This window comes from Bubalus bubalis, chromosome 9 (assembly GCF_019923935.1).
Source record: "Bubalus bubalis isolate 160015118507 breed Murrah chromosome 9, NDDB_SH_1, whole genome shotgun sequence".
Taxonomy (NCBI): Eukaryota; Metazoa; Chordata; class Mammalia; order Artiodactyla; family Bovidae; genus Bubalus; species Bubalus bubalis.
In genome coordinates, this window is record NC_059165.1 from 89,059,439 (window position 1) to 89,080,134 (window position 20,696).

General features: G+C 54.4%; 1 protein-coding gene across 2 annotated transcripts; it reads left to right on the plus strand.

Annotated features, from left to right (window-relative positions):
• The first annotated feature begins 75 nt into the window (after positions 1-75).
• On the plus strand, positions 76-14,560 carry PDLIM4 (PDZ and LIM domain 4). 2 transcript variants are annotated; one of them, XM_006054017.4, is made up of 7 exons: positions 78-261; positions 4,727-4,878; positions 8,412-8,493; positions 13,064-13,245; positions 13,453-13,616; positions 13,999-14,116; positions 14,236-14,560. In XM_006054017.4, the coding sequence occupies exons 1-7, from the start codon at positions 169-171 to the stop codon at positions 14,438-14,440; spliced, it is 996 nt and encodes a 331-aa protein (XP_006054079.1). In that variant the 5' UTR covers positions 78-168; the 3' UTR covers positions 14,441-14,560. The 2 variants fall into 2 exon arrangements, with proteins under 2 accessions (XP_006054080.1, XP_006054079.1); XM_006054018.4 differs by lacking the exon at positions 13,999-14,116 and having other exon boundaries at positions 76-261; positions 14,236-14,306.
• Positions 14,561-20,696: the final 6,136 nt, after the last annotated feature.

Consider the following 20,696-nt stretch of genomic DNA (forward strand, 5'->3'; position numbering starts at 1 on the left):
CCAATCCCGGCGCGCAGGGAGCGGGGGCGGGGGCCGGGAGGAGGGGGGGTGAGGGGGCGGGCGGGCCGGGGGCGGGGCGCGGCGTCCAGGCGGCGGCGGGGACGGCGGCGGCTCCTCAGTGTCCGGCTCAAACTCCGGCTGCGGCTCCGGCTGCGGCTCCGGCTCGCGATGCCCCACTCGGTGACCCTGCGCGGCCCTTCACCCTGGGGCTTCCGCCTGGTGGGCGGCCGGGACTTCAGCGTACCCCTCACCATCTCGCGGGTGAGTCCAGCGACCACAGGGCGGCGGGGTGGTCCTGAATCTTGAGACCCAGCCCTTGAGGTCCACTCGGGACCCGGATCCCCGACGTCCTGGAGGCTCGGAGGCCAAGTGTTGGCCTCGGTGACCCACAGGCTGTAGAGGCGGCTTCCAGGCTGGGCAGCGCTGCCCCAACCCCCTCCCCCTCTCCCTGGGCCTGCCCGCCCTGCCCTCTGAGGACCCCTCCAAAGAGTTCACAAAGCAGCCTCCCTGCTGGCCTCATTTGGGGGGACTCAACCGCAGGCCATGGAAGGGCCAAAGTCATAGGCCAGGGATTGGGACTGGTCAACAGAGGCCCAGAAATGCGGCTTACATTTGAACCCCTCCTGAAGATTTGGGGCAAAATGACTGAGAAACCCCTTCCCTATCAAGGGTCCCTGCCAGCAGAGCTGTGTGACCCCAGAGAGGTCTGGGGTTCTCTCTGAAACTGAAGAAAGAAAGAGCCAGCCAGTTCCCCTCTCTGGTTTTGGTCAGTCTCTCATTCATGACCTCAGTTGTCCTAAGGGGAAGTGACCAGGAATTTCTGTCTTCCAGGGGAAGGGGAAGCCTGTCTGTGCAGTTGTGAGACCCCCACAAGACTCACAAGGCCAGGGGTCAGGATAACCTCAGCCCAGTTCCTCAAGTTTCCATGGCCATGCACTGCCCCAGGCTTAGGACAGCGGAGGAAGTGGAGGGGGCACAGCCCCGGGTGGTGGGTAATCCAAGGGGAACAGGGGAGCAGAGGGGAGGACTCGGGCCTTGTTAGGGGGCACCCAAACTGGGAAAGACGGGATCCTGGCCCAACCTTGGGGTCCCATATTTGAAGGGCCAGAAGAGAAGACCCAGACTCTGCCCCTAGGAGTCCCAGTGTAGGGGACCAAAGAAGACAGAACCCTGCCCTTGGAGGCTCCCAGTACGAAGGGAAGAAAGGCAGGGACCTGGGGCCATCCCCTGACCCCACACAGGCTACTTTGGCCTTCGAGACCCTGTGTCACGGGAACTGAGAACACCTTCCCCCACCCTTCCGCCACTTCTTGCCATGGGGGCTGGACCAAGCTGGCTGGGCTTTCCAAGATGTCTTTCTAGTTCTTGGGAGGGGTTGGGCACCTGGTGGAGCATGGCATCATGGAATACTGTTTCTGGGGGCCAGGGTGACAGGCAGGCCCAGCTGTCCTGGGAGGATTCCCACATCTGCCCTCACCCCACTGCCACTAGGTCTCTGGGGCTGAGTGAGGTGGGCCTTCGGCGCATCCGGGAGCCTTTCATCTCCCACTTTCCCGAGAGAGCCCTGCGGGGTGTGGGTGTGTGTGTGTGTGAGGGGGCGGGAACACATCTGTGTCTGCCTGTGAACGTCATGCTGTGTGTCCACCCACCAAGGCAGGCTCGTGGGGGCGCTAGGCAGGCCAGCCGGCCAGGCACCCTGGGTGTGAGGCCGCTGACAGGCTCAGCGGCAGCGGCTGACGGCCGTAGGCGGCAGGGAGCAGAGACATCTGTTGCCCACGCGGCTGCCTGCCTGCCGAGGAAAGGCCTCCACACGTCACAGCGGCAGCAGCAGCGGCCTTGTTTGGAGCCGATCAGGATGCAGGCCGCTGGCAGGCAGACAGGCTGAAAAGAGTTTGCCGGGAAGAACCCCTTCTTTGTCCCCCAAAGTCACACAGCAGCAGCTCAGGCCTGAGGAGCCAGGATGGCTAAGCCTGGATTTGGGTGGGATCTGGGGAGATTTACAGGGCTGAGGAGGCACAGGCCACGGCTTGCCCAGCAGGTACCTCAAGGGTAATTCTACAGACACTGATGATATGTGGGAGTGTCCTCACCAGGGGGGTTCAAAACCCAACCCCTCCCACGCTCATGGGGCTTCCCCCACCCAATGGAGGCAGCCACACTCAGACAGAGACGAGGCTGGCTGCCTGACAGAGCCGGGACTATGCAACCTCAGCCCACAAAGCCTCGGGGAGCCCCCCAAGAAAAACACTGTCCAGGGCTCCTTCCTTGCAAACTATAGTGACTGCTGCCTTGGCATCCTAATGGGTGTTGCTACTACCAGGTCCCTAGATGCCCCAAACAAATACCACCAACTGTATGCCCAACTCCCTGGAGGGGCTTTTTGCCTCTAGACCAGGTAGAGTGACACAGGGGCTTTAAAAGTAGCTGCTATAGGTGAGGCCGCTGGTTCATGCCCCAGTCTCTCAGCTGACCTCCCTGCTCCTCTGTCTCTTCCCTTTATCTGTCTATCCTGCATTCAGCATCCAGAAAAATCGGCCTGCATTCAACTCTGTCCTGTGATTTCCCTGTTTAGAATCCTCCCTTTTCCCCAACTGCCCGGGAGAGATGCCAGCTTCTCTCCTGGGCCTACAAGGCCCGCAGGTCTGGTTCCTGCGTTTTTTCTGATTTTGTCTCTTCCATTCTCTCCTCACCAATGATATTTTGGCCACAGAAGCCTGCGTTTACTCTCACTCCAAGATGAGCCATTATACTTGCTGATCCTTCTACTCAGAACACCTCTCTGTTTTGTAGAAATGCACACTGTGGTTAAGAGCAAAGGATTTGGAATCGGTTGGCCTGGGTTGAAATCCTAACTCTGCCGGTTATCAGCTGAGTGTCCTGTGCTTCTCTGGGCTTTGGTTTCCTCATCTAGGAAATAGGCTTGCCTTGAGGACTAGTGAAACAATGCATGTAAAGGCAATTGGGAGAGTCACGGTTTCCTGGCCTTGTGCCCTCTCTGACCAGAACTCCCAAGCTAGCAGCGCTGGCAGAGCCCCAGCCACCCCTGCTTTCGAGAACTTCCTCCACCCACAGGGGCCTGAATGCACCCCTTGTACTGGCTGAGTCATCCTGCCACTAGCCACCCCCTGAGGAAGAAGACTCCTCTCCAAAATGGGGAATGGGGCAAAGTACCCCATACCCCAAACCTCTCTTTCTTCATCTGTAAATGAGGATGAGAACAGCCTCTGTCTCATTAGGTGGTTGAGAGGTTGCCATGAGCTGGTTATGGCTAAAGCACTGAGCCCAGGCCATGCCACAGAGCAGGTATCCATGAAGGAGAGGGGCCTGGCAGGGCCCTGACGGGGGAGGGTGGGATGGTGCCAAGCAGGTGCCTCCCCTGGGAAGACAGACTTATCTTGGTGCCAGTGTCCAACAAGGGAATATTAATGGTGGCTGAGGGTATCATGCTGTAGAAGAATATTCCTTGAGGCAGCCTGTTTCAGGGCAGGTCAGCTTGGCAGTGCCCACACCAGAACTCCAGCCAAGGAGCTGCCAGCTCCTCAGCTTTGTCTACTCACTACAGCGAACTGGCTAAGCGGAGCCTGGCCAGGCTTCCAGGAGCTCCCGCCCCATAGGAACAGTGTCACTGACAGCTCTTGAGCCATAGCTTGACACTAGCAAAGAGGCTGGGAAGAATGAGGGTTCCTAAAATCTCTCTCCATAGGCTGTGCAGGGACCAGAAACAGGGTAAAGGATGTCCTATTGCCTGAATTCCCCCCAGGCTGCTTACTCAGGCATCCCATGAGTCTATCCCCAGCCTCATGTGACTCATGTCAAGGGATCAGCATTGAAGGAGGCTCCAGTGTGGACGCTGCTGACCCTCTGGGGTCCACAGTGGCACCAGGGTGGCCTCAGTGCCTGTCCTCCAGAGGAAAGGGAGCTGTGATCCAGGAATGCAGGCTGGCAGCTGGAAGTAGATGGCCCCCAACTTGCCTGGGGAAGTGACAACACAGAATGAGGTGCTAACACTGTTAGGGGAGCTAAGTGGTAAAGGGGGCACACAGGGTACAGTGGGGCCCCAGATGAGAGGCTCCAAGGGGAAATGCCTCTGTGGAGAGCCTAAGACCTGAAGGATGACGAGGTAACTAGGGTTTAGGGGCTCAAAGGAGTGTGTTCCGGGTAGAGGTAACAGCAGCTGCAGAAGTGTGGCGGTAAGAGAGAGCTCTCTGCTGCCTGTGAGTAATTCACGTGGTCTGGATAGAGTGTGGGTAGGTAGAGGTAAATATGGAGGGATGGGGATGAGAAGAAACAAGGTCACTAAGGGTTTGAGTGTCAGGTCAAGGGACTTACTATGTGGTCTGGCTGGATGGGGCAATGTAAGCTATGTGTCCATGTTTTGTATTAACTATCTATTTGAGAGCACTTATCCCTGTGTGTCCCCTGCATGTCCATGGGCATATATGCAGGCTGCAAGAGTGACATCGTACTTGTTCCAGCCCAGAGGAGTCTCCTGTCTTATGCCATCATATCCTACCAGACCTCCGTGAGCTGGAGTTGGGGCCTTTAGAGCAGAGGCTCCAGCCAGGCCATGTGGGAACTCAGTCAGTCTTATGGTATGCCCACCACAGGTCACACTGGCAGAAGGGCCGTACTGGCATGGTTCTGGGGTCAGCAGGGGTCTGCAGCAGAGCCTGCAGCAAGGCCATGTAATGACCAATGCCCAGCCATCTGGCTTGTCCATCCACAGGTCCATGCTGGTAGCAAGGCTGCCCTGGCTGCCCTGTGCCCTGGAGACCTGATCCAGGCCATCAATGGTGAGAGTACAGAGCTCATGACACACCTGGAAGCCCAGAACCGCATCAAGGGCTGCCGTGACCACCTCACGCTGTCCGTGAGCAGGTACGCACAGGGCAGACTGAGCCAGAACGATGGGGGTGAGTTAGGGGAGGGTGCATTCTGGGTCACCAGCACCCCGGGTGAGCAGGGCCTCACACAGCCTTTCTGCTTCTGTTCCCTGGCACCCCAGGCCTGAGGAGCAGCGCTCTCACAGGGGGTTGGCAGGCACTGTTTGGAGATGTGGGTGGCTTAAGAAAGGAATAAGCCCCCATTTAATCTGTTGCTGGAACTATGTTGGGGTCTTATGGCAGGGAGTAGACAACCCCAAATCAGGGCTGAAATAAGACCTGGGGTAGCCTCACGCTGGAGGTGTTGGTGGTGTTGATATCTGTCCTTTCCCCACCCATGAGTAACCAGCTTGATGAGCAGTTCAAAAAATTTAATCGCCCAACACCTTGTTTAACCGTCAAACCGATTTGATACAGTAAAATCTAATATAGGCTCCACTTTACATGTGAGACAACTGAGATTCAGAAAGTTTGGAGGGTGCTTCAAGTCACACAGTGGAGCAATGGGGAAGCACGATCTGACTGACCTCAGGGCTCTCTCACTCTCACCAAAGACGCCACTCCCTCTGCTTGACTGCTGACCCGTCAAGCCTTGCTGAGGCTGATGGCAGTTGGCTGGGTCCTGCCTCAGCGGGATCTCCCTCCCCCTGTCTTCCCTGGATCCAGAGAAGTCAGACGTAATTACTCAGCTCTGCCACGTTCCCTGTTAACAGGGACTTTCCACGACCCCCTGTGGATGTATGTAGGCGAATCCTCCCCAAACCACAACGTGGCCAACCAGGCCTTAGAGCCGGTGGGGCAGAGGGTAATCCATTGGCTCAGAGCTGTTAAATATGGTGGGAAGGCTTCTGAAGTAGCCCCATTTGAGTCTGGCCCTGCTCTGGGCTGAAGTCAGGACCTCTGACTCTTCTCCGGGCTGAGTGGGCCCAGCTGCAAGTCCAGGGCCTGGTACACTCCACCTGGCTCGCAGTGAGGAGGCCCTGGCCCAGGAGTTCAGCAGAGCTGGCCCTCTTCCAGACTCTGAGGGCTCTTAGGTACACGAGATGACCTCCATGAGCCTGCATTTCCTTCTCCATTAAGCACGATCACATTCATCACCCTCTCTGAGACGGGGGTACAGGCTGGCTGGGGGAAACATCAGCACTGCTCTGCCCACGAGCCACCCAACTTGGCTGGGTTCCTGGGCCCTGACTCACCTCTGGCCTTGACTCTGCTTGGCTGTATAAAGGAAGCCCTGGTAGTAGTGGGGCGAGGGGCAGGGGAGGCTCACAGGGGGCTGATTCAGGAGGTCCACAGAGGGAATAATGTCAGGGGAGGGTGGCAGGATGGGGGCAGGGTGGAGGTCCCCCTTCCTTCCTTCCTTCCCTGGTCATTTGTTCCGAGCCAGGCATGGATGGAGCCAGGGGTCCCCTGACCTGTTCCACTCTGGGTGTTTCAGCTCCTAGATGCTGCTGGACATGGAGCCGGGGAGAGCACATTCTCTCTTATCACGGATTCTGGGCTCCAGCCCCAGCTCTGCACTTGAGAACTGTTCTATTCTCCAGCTGGTGACTTAGTATCAGAGCCCTTAGCTTCCTCAACTTCAAAACGGAGGATCTGGGATTGAGTGATCATGACATACAAGGTCTGCTCAGTCAGGATGAAAAGCTGGGGTCCTTTCCCCCAGCCCCCTATCCCTAATTCTCACGCATGCAGATTCTGGGGGATCAAGACAAGGACCACCTTGACTTTCTGGGCCAGCATCTCTTGTCCTGGGGACTGTCTCACCTACAAGGCCCCCGATCCCGCTCTGTCCTGCCTGTTGTGCCAGCACTTATGCCTGAGGCCCTGACGTGGGCCTGGCGAACTGGCTGGAGGGAGCTTCTGTGTGGAGCTCTGCCCAGGCCATCCTCCCTACCTACTCTCTTGTGTACAGAGAGCTCTAATCGTCCACAGACTAATTCCAATTCATCACAGGATGAAAAGAGAAGTAAAGGCCCAACTTTCCCGCTATGCTTACTTTGTCTGGAACTCAGTCAGATATCCAGCAGTCCAAGCTAACCCACAATGTCTGGGTACGTTCTGTAGGTTCAGGACCTTCCTGGCATCAGCTCCAACCCCAGGGCCTCTGGTCAGATCCCTGTCACCTATTAGATGTGACACAAGATGGATTTGCACAGCCTACCCTTTGGGGGACTTAAAGATGGCAGATAGAGCTACCTGCCCAGCCTAAAGTATGGAGATCTGGGGGTGGAATTTGACATACAAATAAGCCTTTCATTCCAATCTGATGCCTTGGGCTACTCTCTTGGCTCTGGGTACTTTGTACCCTGTGATCCTTAGACCTCAAGTTTGTACCTCTCTTCTGGGCAGGACTTCAAGGAAGTATAAGGCCAAAGAGCCACACGAGATGTCCTAGGTTTATCCTGGCAGAGTTCTGAGTATGTCCAGGCCATAGTTAGAGCTGTGAGCTAGGGCAGTAACTTGGGAGCTTGACTGAGGGTGCTGGAGCCAGATGCCAGTGGGGGTGGGACAGCAGAGCCTTGATGCCACAGGCCTCTGAAAAGCTGTGGAGGAGAGAGGTAGCCTGCAGGGGACCAAGGAATGGGCAGTGGTGGGCAAGAGCACAGGGACTGTGGACTACAGGTGTGGTCAGATCGTTAAAATCCTCTTCTGAGTGGAGGGAGAGGGGCAGGGTTGAGCTGCTAGCCCAGTGGTGAGACTCCTGAGAAGTCCCAGGAGGCCCTGTGGGGTGGAGTTGGGACATTATTCCCCTTCAGTGTAACCAGCCTCACTCACACTCACCTGCCAGTCCAGGGTCCACACACCCTCCTGGCCTGCCTTCTCACAGGACTAGTTGGTGGCAGGACTGGGCCCCAGGCTTGTAGCCTCTCGGCCCCGCCTGCCCCACTGATGGCAGGTTTATGATGTTTTTCTCCCTCCTGAGTGGTGTTTGGCTTTTGGTTTCTATGGCGAAGCAGGAATTTCCTAATGGCCTGTTTCCCATCTGGGCTGGGCAGACATTGGTGATGACTCTGCCGGCGGCTACAGGAGGGGAGGTGCACCCCACAGAGCCTCCATCTCACCTCCCCCCACAGTCCCCGGGTGCCTGACCCGCAGGCCTGGGCAGAGCTGTGGATGGAAGAGAAATGAGCAGTGGGCTCCCAGCTGATCAGTGTGTGAGGCCTGGCTTGCCCCACCCCGCCATGAGCTTGGCCCTCTTTGTGTGGAGCTTCCGTAAGCGACAGAGAGGGTGGAAAAGTGGGGAAGCTGCAGGGCTTCCTTCCTAGGAACCAGACCAGAGTGGGAAGGAGCAGCTGGTGGAGAAGGGACACACAGCCTACCCCAGGATCCTGAGCTGTGTCTCCTTGCCATAACGGCTGCCATTCTGGCGCAGGGGAAAGTGCTGGGGTGGTATCCTTATCCATGCAGAGTAACGAGCCTGGTCCAGGGTGGCCCTGGGCCCAGACCCCAACCCTTCTTGGTCCTCGTCCCAGGCATAGTGGGCTAATAAGCAGAGATTTGTGACCATCCTAATTTCTGCCACAGGCCTGAAGGCAGGAGCTGGCCCAATACCCCAGAGGACAACAAGGCTCAGGCACACAGGATCCACATCGACTCCGAGGCCCAGGTTTGTACATATACCACTTGGCCTGGCCTGGCCTGGCCTGGCTCAGAGCAAGCCCAGGGCAGAGAGCCTGGGCCTCAGCCACAGGTTTAACTGCGATGTCCTCACCGTAGTTCTCAGGTGCCCACGCCAGAGACTGAAGCAGAAGGCTTCTTTGAGCCCTGTCCATGCCCCTTCAGGTGCTCCCCAGGTGATGGGTATCTGCAGTGGGCTCTGCCTGTACCCCAGGCAGTCCTGGATTCTGAGACAATAGTGCCTGTGATGGGCAGAGACTGGGCCAGGCTTTGGCTCAGGGCTACCACCTACCCAGCTGGGTTTCACTCTGTTGCCCAGTGACGCCAGATCAGGAGGAAGTCACCAGGCTTGGGGGCAGGGTGGGGGACAACCACAGGCTGTGGAGTGACCACAGGCTATGGGGTACTCTTCTGTCTCATCCTAACCTTGGGCACCTACCTGGCCAGAGCCAACCTTAGAATATAAGGCACTGCCTGCCTATCCAAGACTGAAGTTTTCTCCTGGCCATTCTGCAGTTGCATCTAGCAGACCTCAGGCTGCAGGCCTGTCTACTCATTTACCTTTCTGTGTATGACGAGAGTCACAGCTATGGTGCTGTCCTCAAGGAGTGTAAGGTGGGGCCAGGCTGCTTTAGGGCCTCATTTTGCCATGGGCCTGAGGAGTAGCCCAGGTGGCAAGGCTGAGGTATCCAGAGTGAACTTAACATCGCTGGGGCCACAGTTTAAACAAGGTGGAGACTCGACTGGTCTGTGATGGATCCAGAACTTGGGACCTAGCATGTGGGACTGTCTGTCTCTCCATGGCGGCTTTGCTGTATGTACCAGAGGGAAGGATTTGCTGTGGCCTCGCCCTCACCATCTATCCCAGTCCCCATCTTTCTCTGATGTTTGTTCCCAACCTTGCTTTTACCGGCATCCCTTAGGCGAGATATATACCATATGCAGGAAGTGCCCATTCTGGAAGGGGAGAAGCACCTAGCAGTTCCGGGATGGCAGAAGCCAGGGGTCAAAGGAGTCCAGAGAGGTATAAAACCCAATCAAGGGATCAGAGAGGACTGGAGGAGGGCATATCCAAGCCATGACCTGAGGGTCTGGGAAGAATAAGGCAAGCAAAGGGGCTTGGAGAGAAGTGTGCCACATACAAAGTGAAGCACATACAGAGGCCCAGAGGTGAGATTGTGCACCAGAGGTTCAGAGAAAAGTCCCAGGGGTCGCTGGGGGCAGAGGGGAGGGCTGAGGGCTCTCAGTTTCCTCTGCCCCGGACCTCAGCTGTTCTTGCAGAGATCTGTGGCCACACCTGCGTCTCAGGAGCTTGCTCCTGGTAGTCCCATGGACCCATGGGGACAAGGGGTGGGAGACACAGATAAGTCAGCCAGGCCTGATATGGGGCTGACCAATGGGGACAGTGTGGTGCAGGCCCCCAGCTCATGTGTGAGCCCGGCACTCATGTGTAAGTGTCAGGCTTTGCAATGTGAAGCTCAGGTCTGCTGAGTCCTCAGGGAGAGGCTCTGGGCCAGGGGGGCTGGGGTCTGGAGGGCAGTTGCCCCTGCCCCCACACTTCCCCTCACTGACCTCCTCAAGGGCCAGACTGCTGTTGGCTCAGGCTGGAAGCAGAGGGATTTTCCAGGAGCAGCAGGGCAACCCCTTAGCTGCTGCCCCCATTTTGTACTTAAAAGGTCATGAGCTCTGTGGGTGGTGACAGAAACATCCCCACCCAGCCCCTGCCCGGTCGTGTCCTCAGTAACACAGACACAGGGCCCATTGTCCCTAGACTGCTTCCACCCTCTGCCTGCAGGGGGGATGGGGGTGGGCCCAGCTGGAGCCATCCCAGGAGGGGAAAACCACAGCTGGCCCTCAGACCAGCACAAGGTACCCTGGCACTCACCAACTGGGGTTTCAGGCCCTCCTTCCATATAGGGTCATAGAAGACTTCTCTCAGGCCTCACATGGGAACACAGCCCAGAGTGAAGGAAGGATGGTGATCAGGAAAGGTTTCCCAGACAGGGTGGCATTTGAGCTGAGAACCAGGTGATGGTTTAAGGCAAGCCAGGTGCAGCAGGCAGTGCAGGACTCAGCCTGTCCTCTCCAGACAAGCAGAGAGCCGAAGCTCGGCCTCTGGGAGGTACCACCCACTCACCTGGATTTAGTGCCCACCTCTGTCCCAGTTGGGTGTCCCAGATTCTGACCACAGGCACGTGGGAGCTGATGAGCAAGCCCATGGTTACCCCCATGCTGTGGAGTGACACATCGAGGCTTCAACAACTAAATCAGCAGCTGGCAGGGACTCCGGCCCCGACAGCACACGGGCACATCATGGAGAGGGGAAGTTCAGGAGTTGGGGCTCAGGAATGCTCATGACAGCCATTCATCCAATGATGGATGCATGCCAGGCACTACGCTCAGCGCTTTATATGCAAAGGTCTCATTTTATACCCACCAGGAACTTATGATATAGAAACCATCGTGCTCCCCTTTCACAGGTGAGGAAACTCAGGTTCACAGAGGTGATATAACTGGCTCAGTGAGTGAGTGAGAAAGTTGGGACTCAAACCAACACTGAGGTCATCACGTGTGTCTTAACCGCTGAGAGGCTGCTGCATGGGTGGCCATGGGAGGGGCAGGGGCTCTGATGACCCTGCAGTAAACCCTCACACCCTGCTGGGCAGGGGTAAGTGGAGGGCCTTCTTTCTCTAGGTCCTTCCAGCCCCGCATCCTGTTGAAGCCTCCTTTGTATGGGGCCCAGCCCTGCCCCCACAGTCCATGGCCCATCTGGTCCCCATTAGAAGCCAGGCCAGCCCCGGCCTGCCTGCCCTGCAGACACACGTGGGAGAGTGCTTGGTTTTCTCAGGGGCTTTTCTTGGACCCAGTGGGGTAAAGGTTTTTCTGCTGCTGTTTCCTCATTGATGGGGGCCCACCTGGGCAGCGAGAGACCCTCTCCTTTGTCTTCTAGGGTGGGAGAAGCTGGGACTCCAACCCTACCCAGTCACTCAGCTGCTACTTCACCCATTCCTCATGCTCCTGCCCAGCTCAGAGCCTGTAGAAAGCAGCAGCTTGGGCAAAGCCCTGCAGGCTCAACTGTGCCTCAGCTGGAGGCTGCCCGAGTCCTAGGCTTGCTCTTTCCCCCGGTGGTAGGCCGCCTCTCCTCCCACCTGACAGCCCTGTTCACACTGTAGAATGGAGGAACAATTTATATGTCTCCTCCCAGACTGGGGCTGAGGACACCTTCATGGCCTGGGCTCTTGGGCCCTACCCTAAAGTCAGGGTGCTCTGGCCACCAACTGTGTCCCTGTCAATGGATAGGGACATGGTCATTCCCAGCATGACCAGCTCTGGTTCCAAGTACACATAACTCTGTGTGATTAGGTGTATGTAGGTGGACTGGCTGATCCATGTATGTTGCCTTCCTGCATGGGTATGTCTGTAAAGGTATTGTGAGAGTGTGCATGCCTGTTGTCCTACTGCTGAGGACAGGCCTGTGTGCCCACAAACTAGAGGCAACACAGCCCTGAGCACTGCAGGGACAAAGGTCCCCAGTCCCCATTCAGACCCGCACCTGCAAAGAAACTTCCCTCTTCCCTTGGGTTGAGGAGGCATATTCAGGGCATCCCTCCCCTAGATGACTCTGTCATGGGCATCAGGCTGGCTGTGGGGTCGTGGGATGGGGAGCTTTGAGCCCTGGCCTGCTTTCTGCCCCTCATCTGCTCCATCTATGGAAGGCCACCCATTTTTTGCCTGGGAAGCAGGAAGTGGGGGTGAAAATACAGGTCTAGAGGGGGCTGACCTCACAATGGTACCTTTTCTTAAAGAAAAAAGATTTATTTATTTGGCTGCACTGGGTCTTAGCTGCAGCATGAGGGATCTTTGAGCTTTGTTATCATTGCTTGCTGGATTTTTAGTTGCAGCAATCAAACCCTTGGTTGTGGTATGTGGGGTAACGTTCCCTGACCAGGGATCAAATCTGGGCCCCCTGCATTGGGACCCCAGAGTCTTAGCCACTGGACCACCAGGGAAGTACCACAATGGTACCTTTAAACCTCCTGCTCCTGCCAAAGGGTCCTGGGACACAATGATCGATGACCCTTCCTGGCTGTAGAACAGGAGTTCCTGTTTTGCATTCCCAGCCATGGGCCCATCTAGTACCCAGCACGGTTCTGACAGGTAAAAAATACCTGGCACCAGGACCACCTTCGCAAGGAAGCCACACACTCTGCAACAGACACGCTGGCCTTAAAAGGCTTCTTGGGATGGTCCTGCCCAAACACCACTCACATGGGCACTGGGAGTCAGAACCACCACAGGGCTCATGAGCCAAGGTTGAGTCTCAAGGATTCAGGGCTTTTGTGTCTGACTTTCCATAAGCATTTCTCATTTCTTCAGGGGTTGAACCAGGCCCAAGGCTCAGCCTTTCCTCCACAGACCCGTTCCCTGACTAGACACCATAGCCCAGAGATGCCTGAGCAAGAGTAGCCACCCAACACCCAAGAAGGCTTGGCGTAGCAGGGCATAGGTGGGTGTACCACAGAGGGTCTCCCAGTGCCTCCGTTTTCTCTCTCTCCTAGGATGTCAGTCCACTGACAAGCAGGCGGCCCTCAGCCACCGGCCTTGGGCCAGAAGACGGCAGGCCAGGCTTGGGATCTCCTTACGGGCAGTCACCTCGCCTCCCAGTCCCTCACAATGGCAGCAACAGTGAGGCTACTTTACTGGCCCAGATGGGTGCCCTGCACGTGTCTCCACCCCACAGGTAGTACAGAGGCAGGACCTTTGATGCCCTACCCAGTTCCTATCTTAATTCCTGATCCCTCAAATCTCACACCAGGTCCCATCTTGACCCTTAACCTTGGGTCTCAGCTGGTTGCATTCTAACTCATGAAACCTCACCAGAACCCTGAACTGGCAGGGGGAAGGCTAATACTGCAACCCTGTCCCTTCGTGCATCTCTTTCGTCCAGCACTGACCCAGCCAGAGGCCTTCCGAGGAATCGCGACTGCGGAGTCGACCTGGGCTCAGAGGTGTACAGGATGCTTCGGGAGCCAGCCGAGCCTGCAGCTGCGGAGCCCAAGCAGTCAGGCTCCTTCCGCTATTTACAGGGCATGCTGGAGGCCGGCGAGGGCGGTAGGACTCTTTTCTTTACCTCACCTGCCTTCCCACTCCTTGAAGTAGCAAACTCCGCCCTCCGAACCTGTCCCATCCGCGCTTTCGCGACCCCAAGTCTTGCTTCCCAGCCATTAGCCCCTCCCACGTGTCCCGCGTGACTGAGCGACTGAACAACAACGCGTGTTCTCTGCGCCTCCTCACACCCCTCGCTGCACCGGGGCTTTCTGATTACCACTCCACTTGTATCGCAGCTCCTCCTTTCACGCCCTTCCAACCCCCTCCCAATCTCTGTAAGGGTGGCTCCGGAAGTAGGGCGCAGCCCCGCACTCCGCAGAAGTGAAGTTTTCCGCTTTTTCTGACCTCCGCAATGGGCTCTTGCAAATCGCTCTCTGTCTTTCAGGGGAACGGCCTGGGCCTGGCGGTCCCCGGAACCTCAAGCCCACGGCCAGCAAGCTAGGCGCTCCGCTGAGTGGCCTGCAGGGGCTGCCCGAATGCACGCGCTGCGGCCACGGCATCGTGTGAGTACCTCCCCTGCCTTCCCCACCTGCCCCCAGGGTCCTCCGTCGGAGGCCCTGAGTAAGGCTGTGCTTTACGGAGCTGTCAGCCCCTGACGCCGTCCTCTCCGATCACCCACTAGGGGCACTATCGTCAAGGCGCGGGACAAACTCTACCACCCCGAGTGCTTCATGTGCAGCGACTGCGGCCTGAACCTCAAACAGCGCGGTTACTTCTTTCTGGACGAGCGGCTGTACTGCGAGAGCCACGCCAAGGCGCGCGTCAAGCCTCCCGAGGGCTACGACGTGGTGGCGGTGTACCCTAATGCCAAGGTGGAACTCGTCTGAGCCGCTCCCAGAACGTCGCATCCCCGCCTCTGCTTCTTTTAACGTCCCCGAGCGGTCCGTGTAAATATGTGTTTGCGCCCTGGCTCTCTAATAAACTTCCTCCGCTCCCCCTGCGCTGTATCGGTGCCCTGGCCTGCCTCCTTCCAACACAGGCTCTGGCTCCAGAGTGCTGCACTGGTTCAGATGCCAAGCATTTTCTCAGGCACTGGGTATAACGGTGAGCAAGATACATACTGTGCTGTCTGGCTCAGATGGTAGAGAATCTGCCTGCAATGCAGGAGACCTGGGTTCGATCCCTGGGTTGGGAAGATCCCCTGGAGAAGGAAATGGCAACCCACTCCAGTACAGTTGCCTAGAGAATCCCATGGACAGAGGAGGCTGGCGGGCTGCAGTCCATGGGGTAGCAAAGAGTCGGACGTCACTAAGCACCTTAGTATACCTGTCCTTAAGGAAGCCACAGCCTGGGTGGATGGCAGACATGAATCACAGGCGCAAGTCTATTAATAGGGAGGGGAGGTCTGAGGTGCTTAATAAGGGGACATCACTCCAAAGGGTTTGATCTGGATGGAGTCAAGGAAGGTGTCAGCTGGGAACTAAGGGATGAGGGAGGGAAGAGCTCTTCAAGGTGAGGAACTGTGTGTGCAAAGGAATGTTAAAAGCGAGCACAGGCAGGAAAAGCCCCGTGTGGGCACCACCAGGAGCGCGGGCGGCCCCTAGCAGCCGCAGAAGGGACTACACCGCGGGGATATGCCGGGAGATCACCGGTTTGGCTGCGGGCGGTATCTGCCTCCCGGCCAGCTCAGCATTCTCTCTTCCGGGTCTGCACCCGACCCCCGCGCCACCCCCCCCCGGCCCCGTCGCTGTATTAGTTCCTTTCTTTCTCCTTCCCCCGCCCCTCTGCCCACAAGAGGGCGCGCGGAGTGAGTGAATGAGTGAATAAGCGTGTGCGTATGTGTGTATGAGAGAGGAAGATTTTAGAAAAGAACACTCGCCTCCAAAGTCGAGAGTAAACGCCACTCTTCCTCGGAGGCCCGGCGGTGACAGCGTGGTAGGGCGGCCCTGAGCCTTTCCCTGCTCCGTTGCACAGTCCGGTACAGACTCGCACTTTTAAAAAATATGAGTGGTAGCAGAGTTGATGAATCCTGGCTATTCACACACGATAATGACGCGTCCTGGACTCCGGGTCACGTGGGTTAACCCTCTTGTTAAGTTACTCAGGACAGGAAGCAGCGTTGTTTATTTAGTGAGCCCCGAGTAGTGTACGTTTGTGCTGTTTTCAATTTTGTACTATCACAAACCAACCACAAAAGACTGCTATCAGTTCACACTCTCACCATCAGCATACGACAGTACTCATTTCCTCATGCTCCTGCCAACTCGGGGTATTATCAGGTTTTTGTTTTTATTTTTGCCAATCTGATAATAAAATGAGATATGTAGTTGCTTTAATTTGCATTTTTCTAATTACCCCTGGTGGTTCAGATGGTAAAGCCTCTGTCTACAATGCGGGAGACCTGGGTTTGATCCCTGGGTCAGGAAGATTCCCTGGAGAAGGAAATGGCAACCCACTCCAGTACTCTTGCCTAGAAAATCCCATGGACAGAGGAGCCTGGTGCAGGCTACTGTCCATGGGGCTGCAAAGAGTCGGACACAACTGAGCGACTTCACTTTCTTCTGATTACCAGGGATGAGCATTCATTCAACAAATATTTGTTGTGTTTGCTAGTGAGTGCTGAGTGAACAGGAAACAGAATGGTCTTCTCCTTCCAAGAATTCCTCTAAACCCTTCACTCATTTTTCCGAAGTTTAACTGCTTAATGATAGATAAGAACTTTTTATATTTTTGCAAGAATCATTGTTACTGGACTCTATTCCACTGAACTGTTTTCTTGTTATTGAGACAGTATCATATTGATTTAATTATTACTTTTTAAAGAGGTTAACGTGCCAATCTCTCCTCCTTGTTCTTCATTTACAAACATGTCAAGATTATTCTCGTACATTTCCATTTGTCCAGCAATTTAGACTCAATATGAGGTTCTGGAAAACAAACCTCTCTGAACTGTGACTGGGGTTGCCCTGAATCTACAGACTCAGGTAAGAACTGGCTACAGTCCTTTCCTCCCAGAGAAATCTGTGATCTCTGCTTATTCTGCATTTTTTCAGGTTGATGAAATAAAAATTCAGATCTTAAGGCAAGACCAAAAAAAAAGTAAAATATAGAACTTTCTCTGCCCTTTGGCCTCCTCCACAGGTGGTTAAACAGACCTCCACACTGGCAGAAATGCCTGCTCAACCATAAAGATCAGTTTTTCTCCAGGTACCAGCCATGTAATTTCTTAGAAAGTAACATTCCTTTCTCAACCTTCTAAGGGTTCATGCTGACCCACCACCACTTGCCTTGTGTGTGCAAACATATTTGAGGAACTTTATATGCAATGCCAATATATAATTTCCCTTAAAAATAGCGACCAGTGCAGAATAGACTGGTCAGACCACCTGGGTAAATACTGTGCCACAACCTAAAAGACATTCTTAGCTTAAATACTTAACTTATGAGCTTATTAAGTTACTAGATATATGTCTTATATTCTGCTTATTTTACCTGATTATTGTTTCTTGCATTATTAAACATGTGACTGAGCCTCAGATAAAATCAATGATGATTAGGCAACTTGAAATGACTGACCAAATATATAGTTCCATAAGATTCATGATAATGCTAGTGTAACTAGATATGTGAAGAAGCGACAAGAGGAAACAACTTCCTGGACCAAAACAGGCTAGTGAGATATGCAGTCCAAAGGCTTTGGGTTACTGTTAATAGGGCCTAGTCCAGTAATAGCACACTGAATGGCCCATCAGTGAAATCTCCAACTGACCTGGGAATGAACATTCCTAGTGCCGTGAGACAAATTGGTCATGAAATGTACCCCCTGCCCCAAAACCTTGGTTGAAATTAAGACCAAAAGGGATTGTAAAATCAAAAATGTTGCCATTCTACAAAAATGAAGTCAGTAGCCACTGCAGTCACTGACTTAAAACAGACCCTGAAAAGAAGGGGAAGATCAGGATGAGGCAAGGCACTCTGTGTTTTGGAAAAAGTGGCAGAAAAGGCCTTCAGATTTCAGGAGAAAATTTTTATGAACTTGGATTCTTGCATCTTCCCATACTAAGAAAAAGCACTAAAACCATTAACTAAGATGTCTGCTGCTCATGACTAGCAGCAACCTTCTCCTGAGATGTGAGCTGGATTGCTAGTATCCCCTTAATGAAAATCACACGTATACTGACCTCCCCACCTTTCCTTGTCGAACGGTCCTCATAGTGCTCTCAGACTGTCTGTTGGGGATAAACCTCAGTTTAACTCAAATAAAATCTTTCATTTCTTTCTTAGGTTGACTATTTTTTTTTTCATCCCCAGAGTGTTGTATAGTACTTTTGTATATTTTCATTTCCATTTTCTTCTCATAGATTTTGTGTTCCTGCTTTAATTTGTTTTCAAGAATTCCTTCTAAGGCTCCTCCCACATACCCTGCCCCTCCCTCAAGGAGCACAGTCCAGGGCAGTAGGCAAGTGTTCCCTGGAGAAGTGAACTTCCCACCACCCCTTGGGCCACACCCAGTAGGGTGGGGGCAGTGAGGAGTCTGCAGTTCCCTCCCCACCCGTCTCATCTGCAGACCAGGTCCCAACAGCACCAGGCTGAGCAGCGGCCGACATGCATCCCCAGCCAGGTAAGTCATCAGTCCCAGGAGCCCCTGTCACAGGCCCCCCACACCTCTCCCAGACTCAAACTTGTAGAGACCTGGCTCCTCACTCCCAGCAGCTGCCCTTGCTCACCTTAATCCCACAGTCACCACCACCCCACACATAGCCTACCCAACCAAATTGAGGGGTTCTTGAGTTGCCTATGTACCAACAGCCCCTCACGATCAAATAGGGCTGCAACAACTATTGCTAAACTCTGTTCACCAGTGCCAAATGGAAATTTGGAAACAGAGTTCTGGATAAAGTAGGGAAGAGTAACTTTTATTGCTTTGCCAGACAAAGGCTAATGAATGCCCTCAAGACTGTGTGACCCACCCTGGAGGAGGTAGTGAGGCATTTAATAGTGTTCAAGGGGCAGGGTGTGATCAGCTCGTGAATAGTTCTCCGATGGCTTGACATTAAGTTGAAGTTTCAAGTATCATCAACTTTCTGGTTTCAACCAATGTAGGGTCTCTGTTCTTGGGGTCAGTGGTTTTCATCTGGTTGGGGTCTGCTTCCTGGTAAAAATCCTAGAAGTGTGTGTCAGGCCTGTATCTGTATCTTTCAGGGAGCTAGGCCTTTGGAGATTCTGCCATGTGGCAGATTTATAGTCTAATTGTTACCAGTTCCCCAGCCCAACAGCCATTCTTTGTTTCTACAACTTCACATTTCCCAATCATTAACTTGTGAGTCGGCCTTTTACTCCAAAAGACAAGGGCAGCGGGACCTGTACATTGTTTTTCACAAGCAGATCAGCCCTTGCTGAGGTAGGCATCCTGGTGAGGGCTAGGAGGACAAGAGCCAAGGGGAGTGGCACCCAGAGCTGCCAGTCTTCCCTGTTTCGAGGCCCAGGCTCTGTGCATTCCCCCAACTACCAGGCAGGATCCCTGTGGAACAGGATCTCTGTGACCCAGGGTCCCAGTCCTGAGACAGAGCAGCTGAGTCTCCAGGAAGAGACACAGAGCCAGGATCCGCAGTTCAGAGTGCCCAGCCCACCAACCCCACCAGACCGACCTCTCATTATTATCCCCGAAACTGCCCCTCTTCAGGTCTTCACCTCAGGAGCCTTCAAATCAGAGACTTGGACATCATCCTTGACATCTCCGGAGCCATCCCATCCCACCCATCACTGTGTCCGGGGTTCTGCCTCCTAAGTATTTCTGGGGTCTGTTTCAGGACTCCTGGAGGATTCTCTCACTCTCTTGCTTCATGGACCTCCTTCCCTGGCCAAGGGCATGGCCCTAGGGCCCTCAGGATGGAGCCCATGACCGATCAATTACTGGCCTACCAGTTAAGGCCTCTCAGACTTCAGGTTGCTGACCAACTGCCTGTTTTTACTTTCTCTGCTACACAGGACAGGGGAAGGCGATGGCACCCACTCCAGTACTCCTGCCTGGAGAATCCCATGGACAGAGGAACCTGGTAGGCTGCAGTCCAAGGGGTCCTTAAGGATTGGACACGACTGAGCAACTTCACTTTCCCTTTTCACTTTCATGCATTGGAGAAGGAAATGGCAACCCACTCCAGTGTTCTTGCCTGGAGAATCCCAGGGACGGGGGAGCCTGGTGGGCTGCCATCTATGGGGTCGCACGGAGTCAGACACGACTGAAGTGACTTAGCAGCAGCAGCAGCAGCCACACAAGACAGTTCACCATTCTCTGAGCAATCCTGCCTTTTCATCCCCTCAAACATTTTCTCAAGCTCAAAATGCCTTTACTCTTTCTTCTTCATTCAGGAAACTCCTAATCACTTTTGACGGCCCAGCTCCACTCTTTCCTCCCAGAGTAGAGCATTGGCCAGCCCGTCCCCAGACAAAGTCAGTAGTAGCTCCCAACCACATGCCCTCCCTCCATCCTACCCCTTCCATTCCTTTCCGGTGCTTCTGGCACAACCTGTTGTCTCCTCAGTCAGAGCCTGGCCCATACCTCTCTCCATAGCCCAGATCCCACCCAGGCATGCAGAAGTGCAGGAGCCCTGGGGCCAGCACCTGCCCTCTCTCTGACACACACATACCCTGGGCCTCCCTGCCTCTTACCTCCTTCCTCCTCACCTTGCTGTCCTGGTTTCTGCTGGCATACTGCCTAAACCCTGAAAAGGAGGTAAGGCCACCTCAACTCATTCATTCAACTATTTACTAAGAATCTACTATGTTCCAGTCATTGTGCTGTGTAATAGGAAACATTTTGAACAAACATATTTAAATTTTTTTCCTTATTTTTTTGGCTGCACCATATGGCATGTGAAATCTCAGTTCTCCAACTGGGAATCAAATCCAAGTCTCTTGCAGTGGAAGTGCCAAGTCTTAACCATTGAATCACCAGGGAAGTCCCCTGAGTAAACATATTTTAAAAGCACAGATTATAAGCAGTGCCTTAAAGGAAATAAATAGGATTCACGGTAGAGAATAAATGATCCCTTCACATCAGGAGTGGGGGAGCTTCTGTGAGTACATCTGGGAAAACTACATTTCAGGCAGAAGGTACAGCGGACACAGAGGCCCTAAATGGGG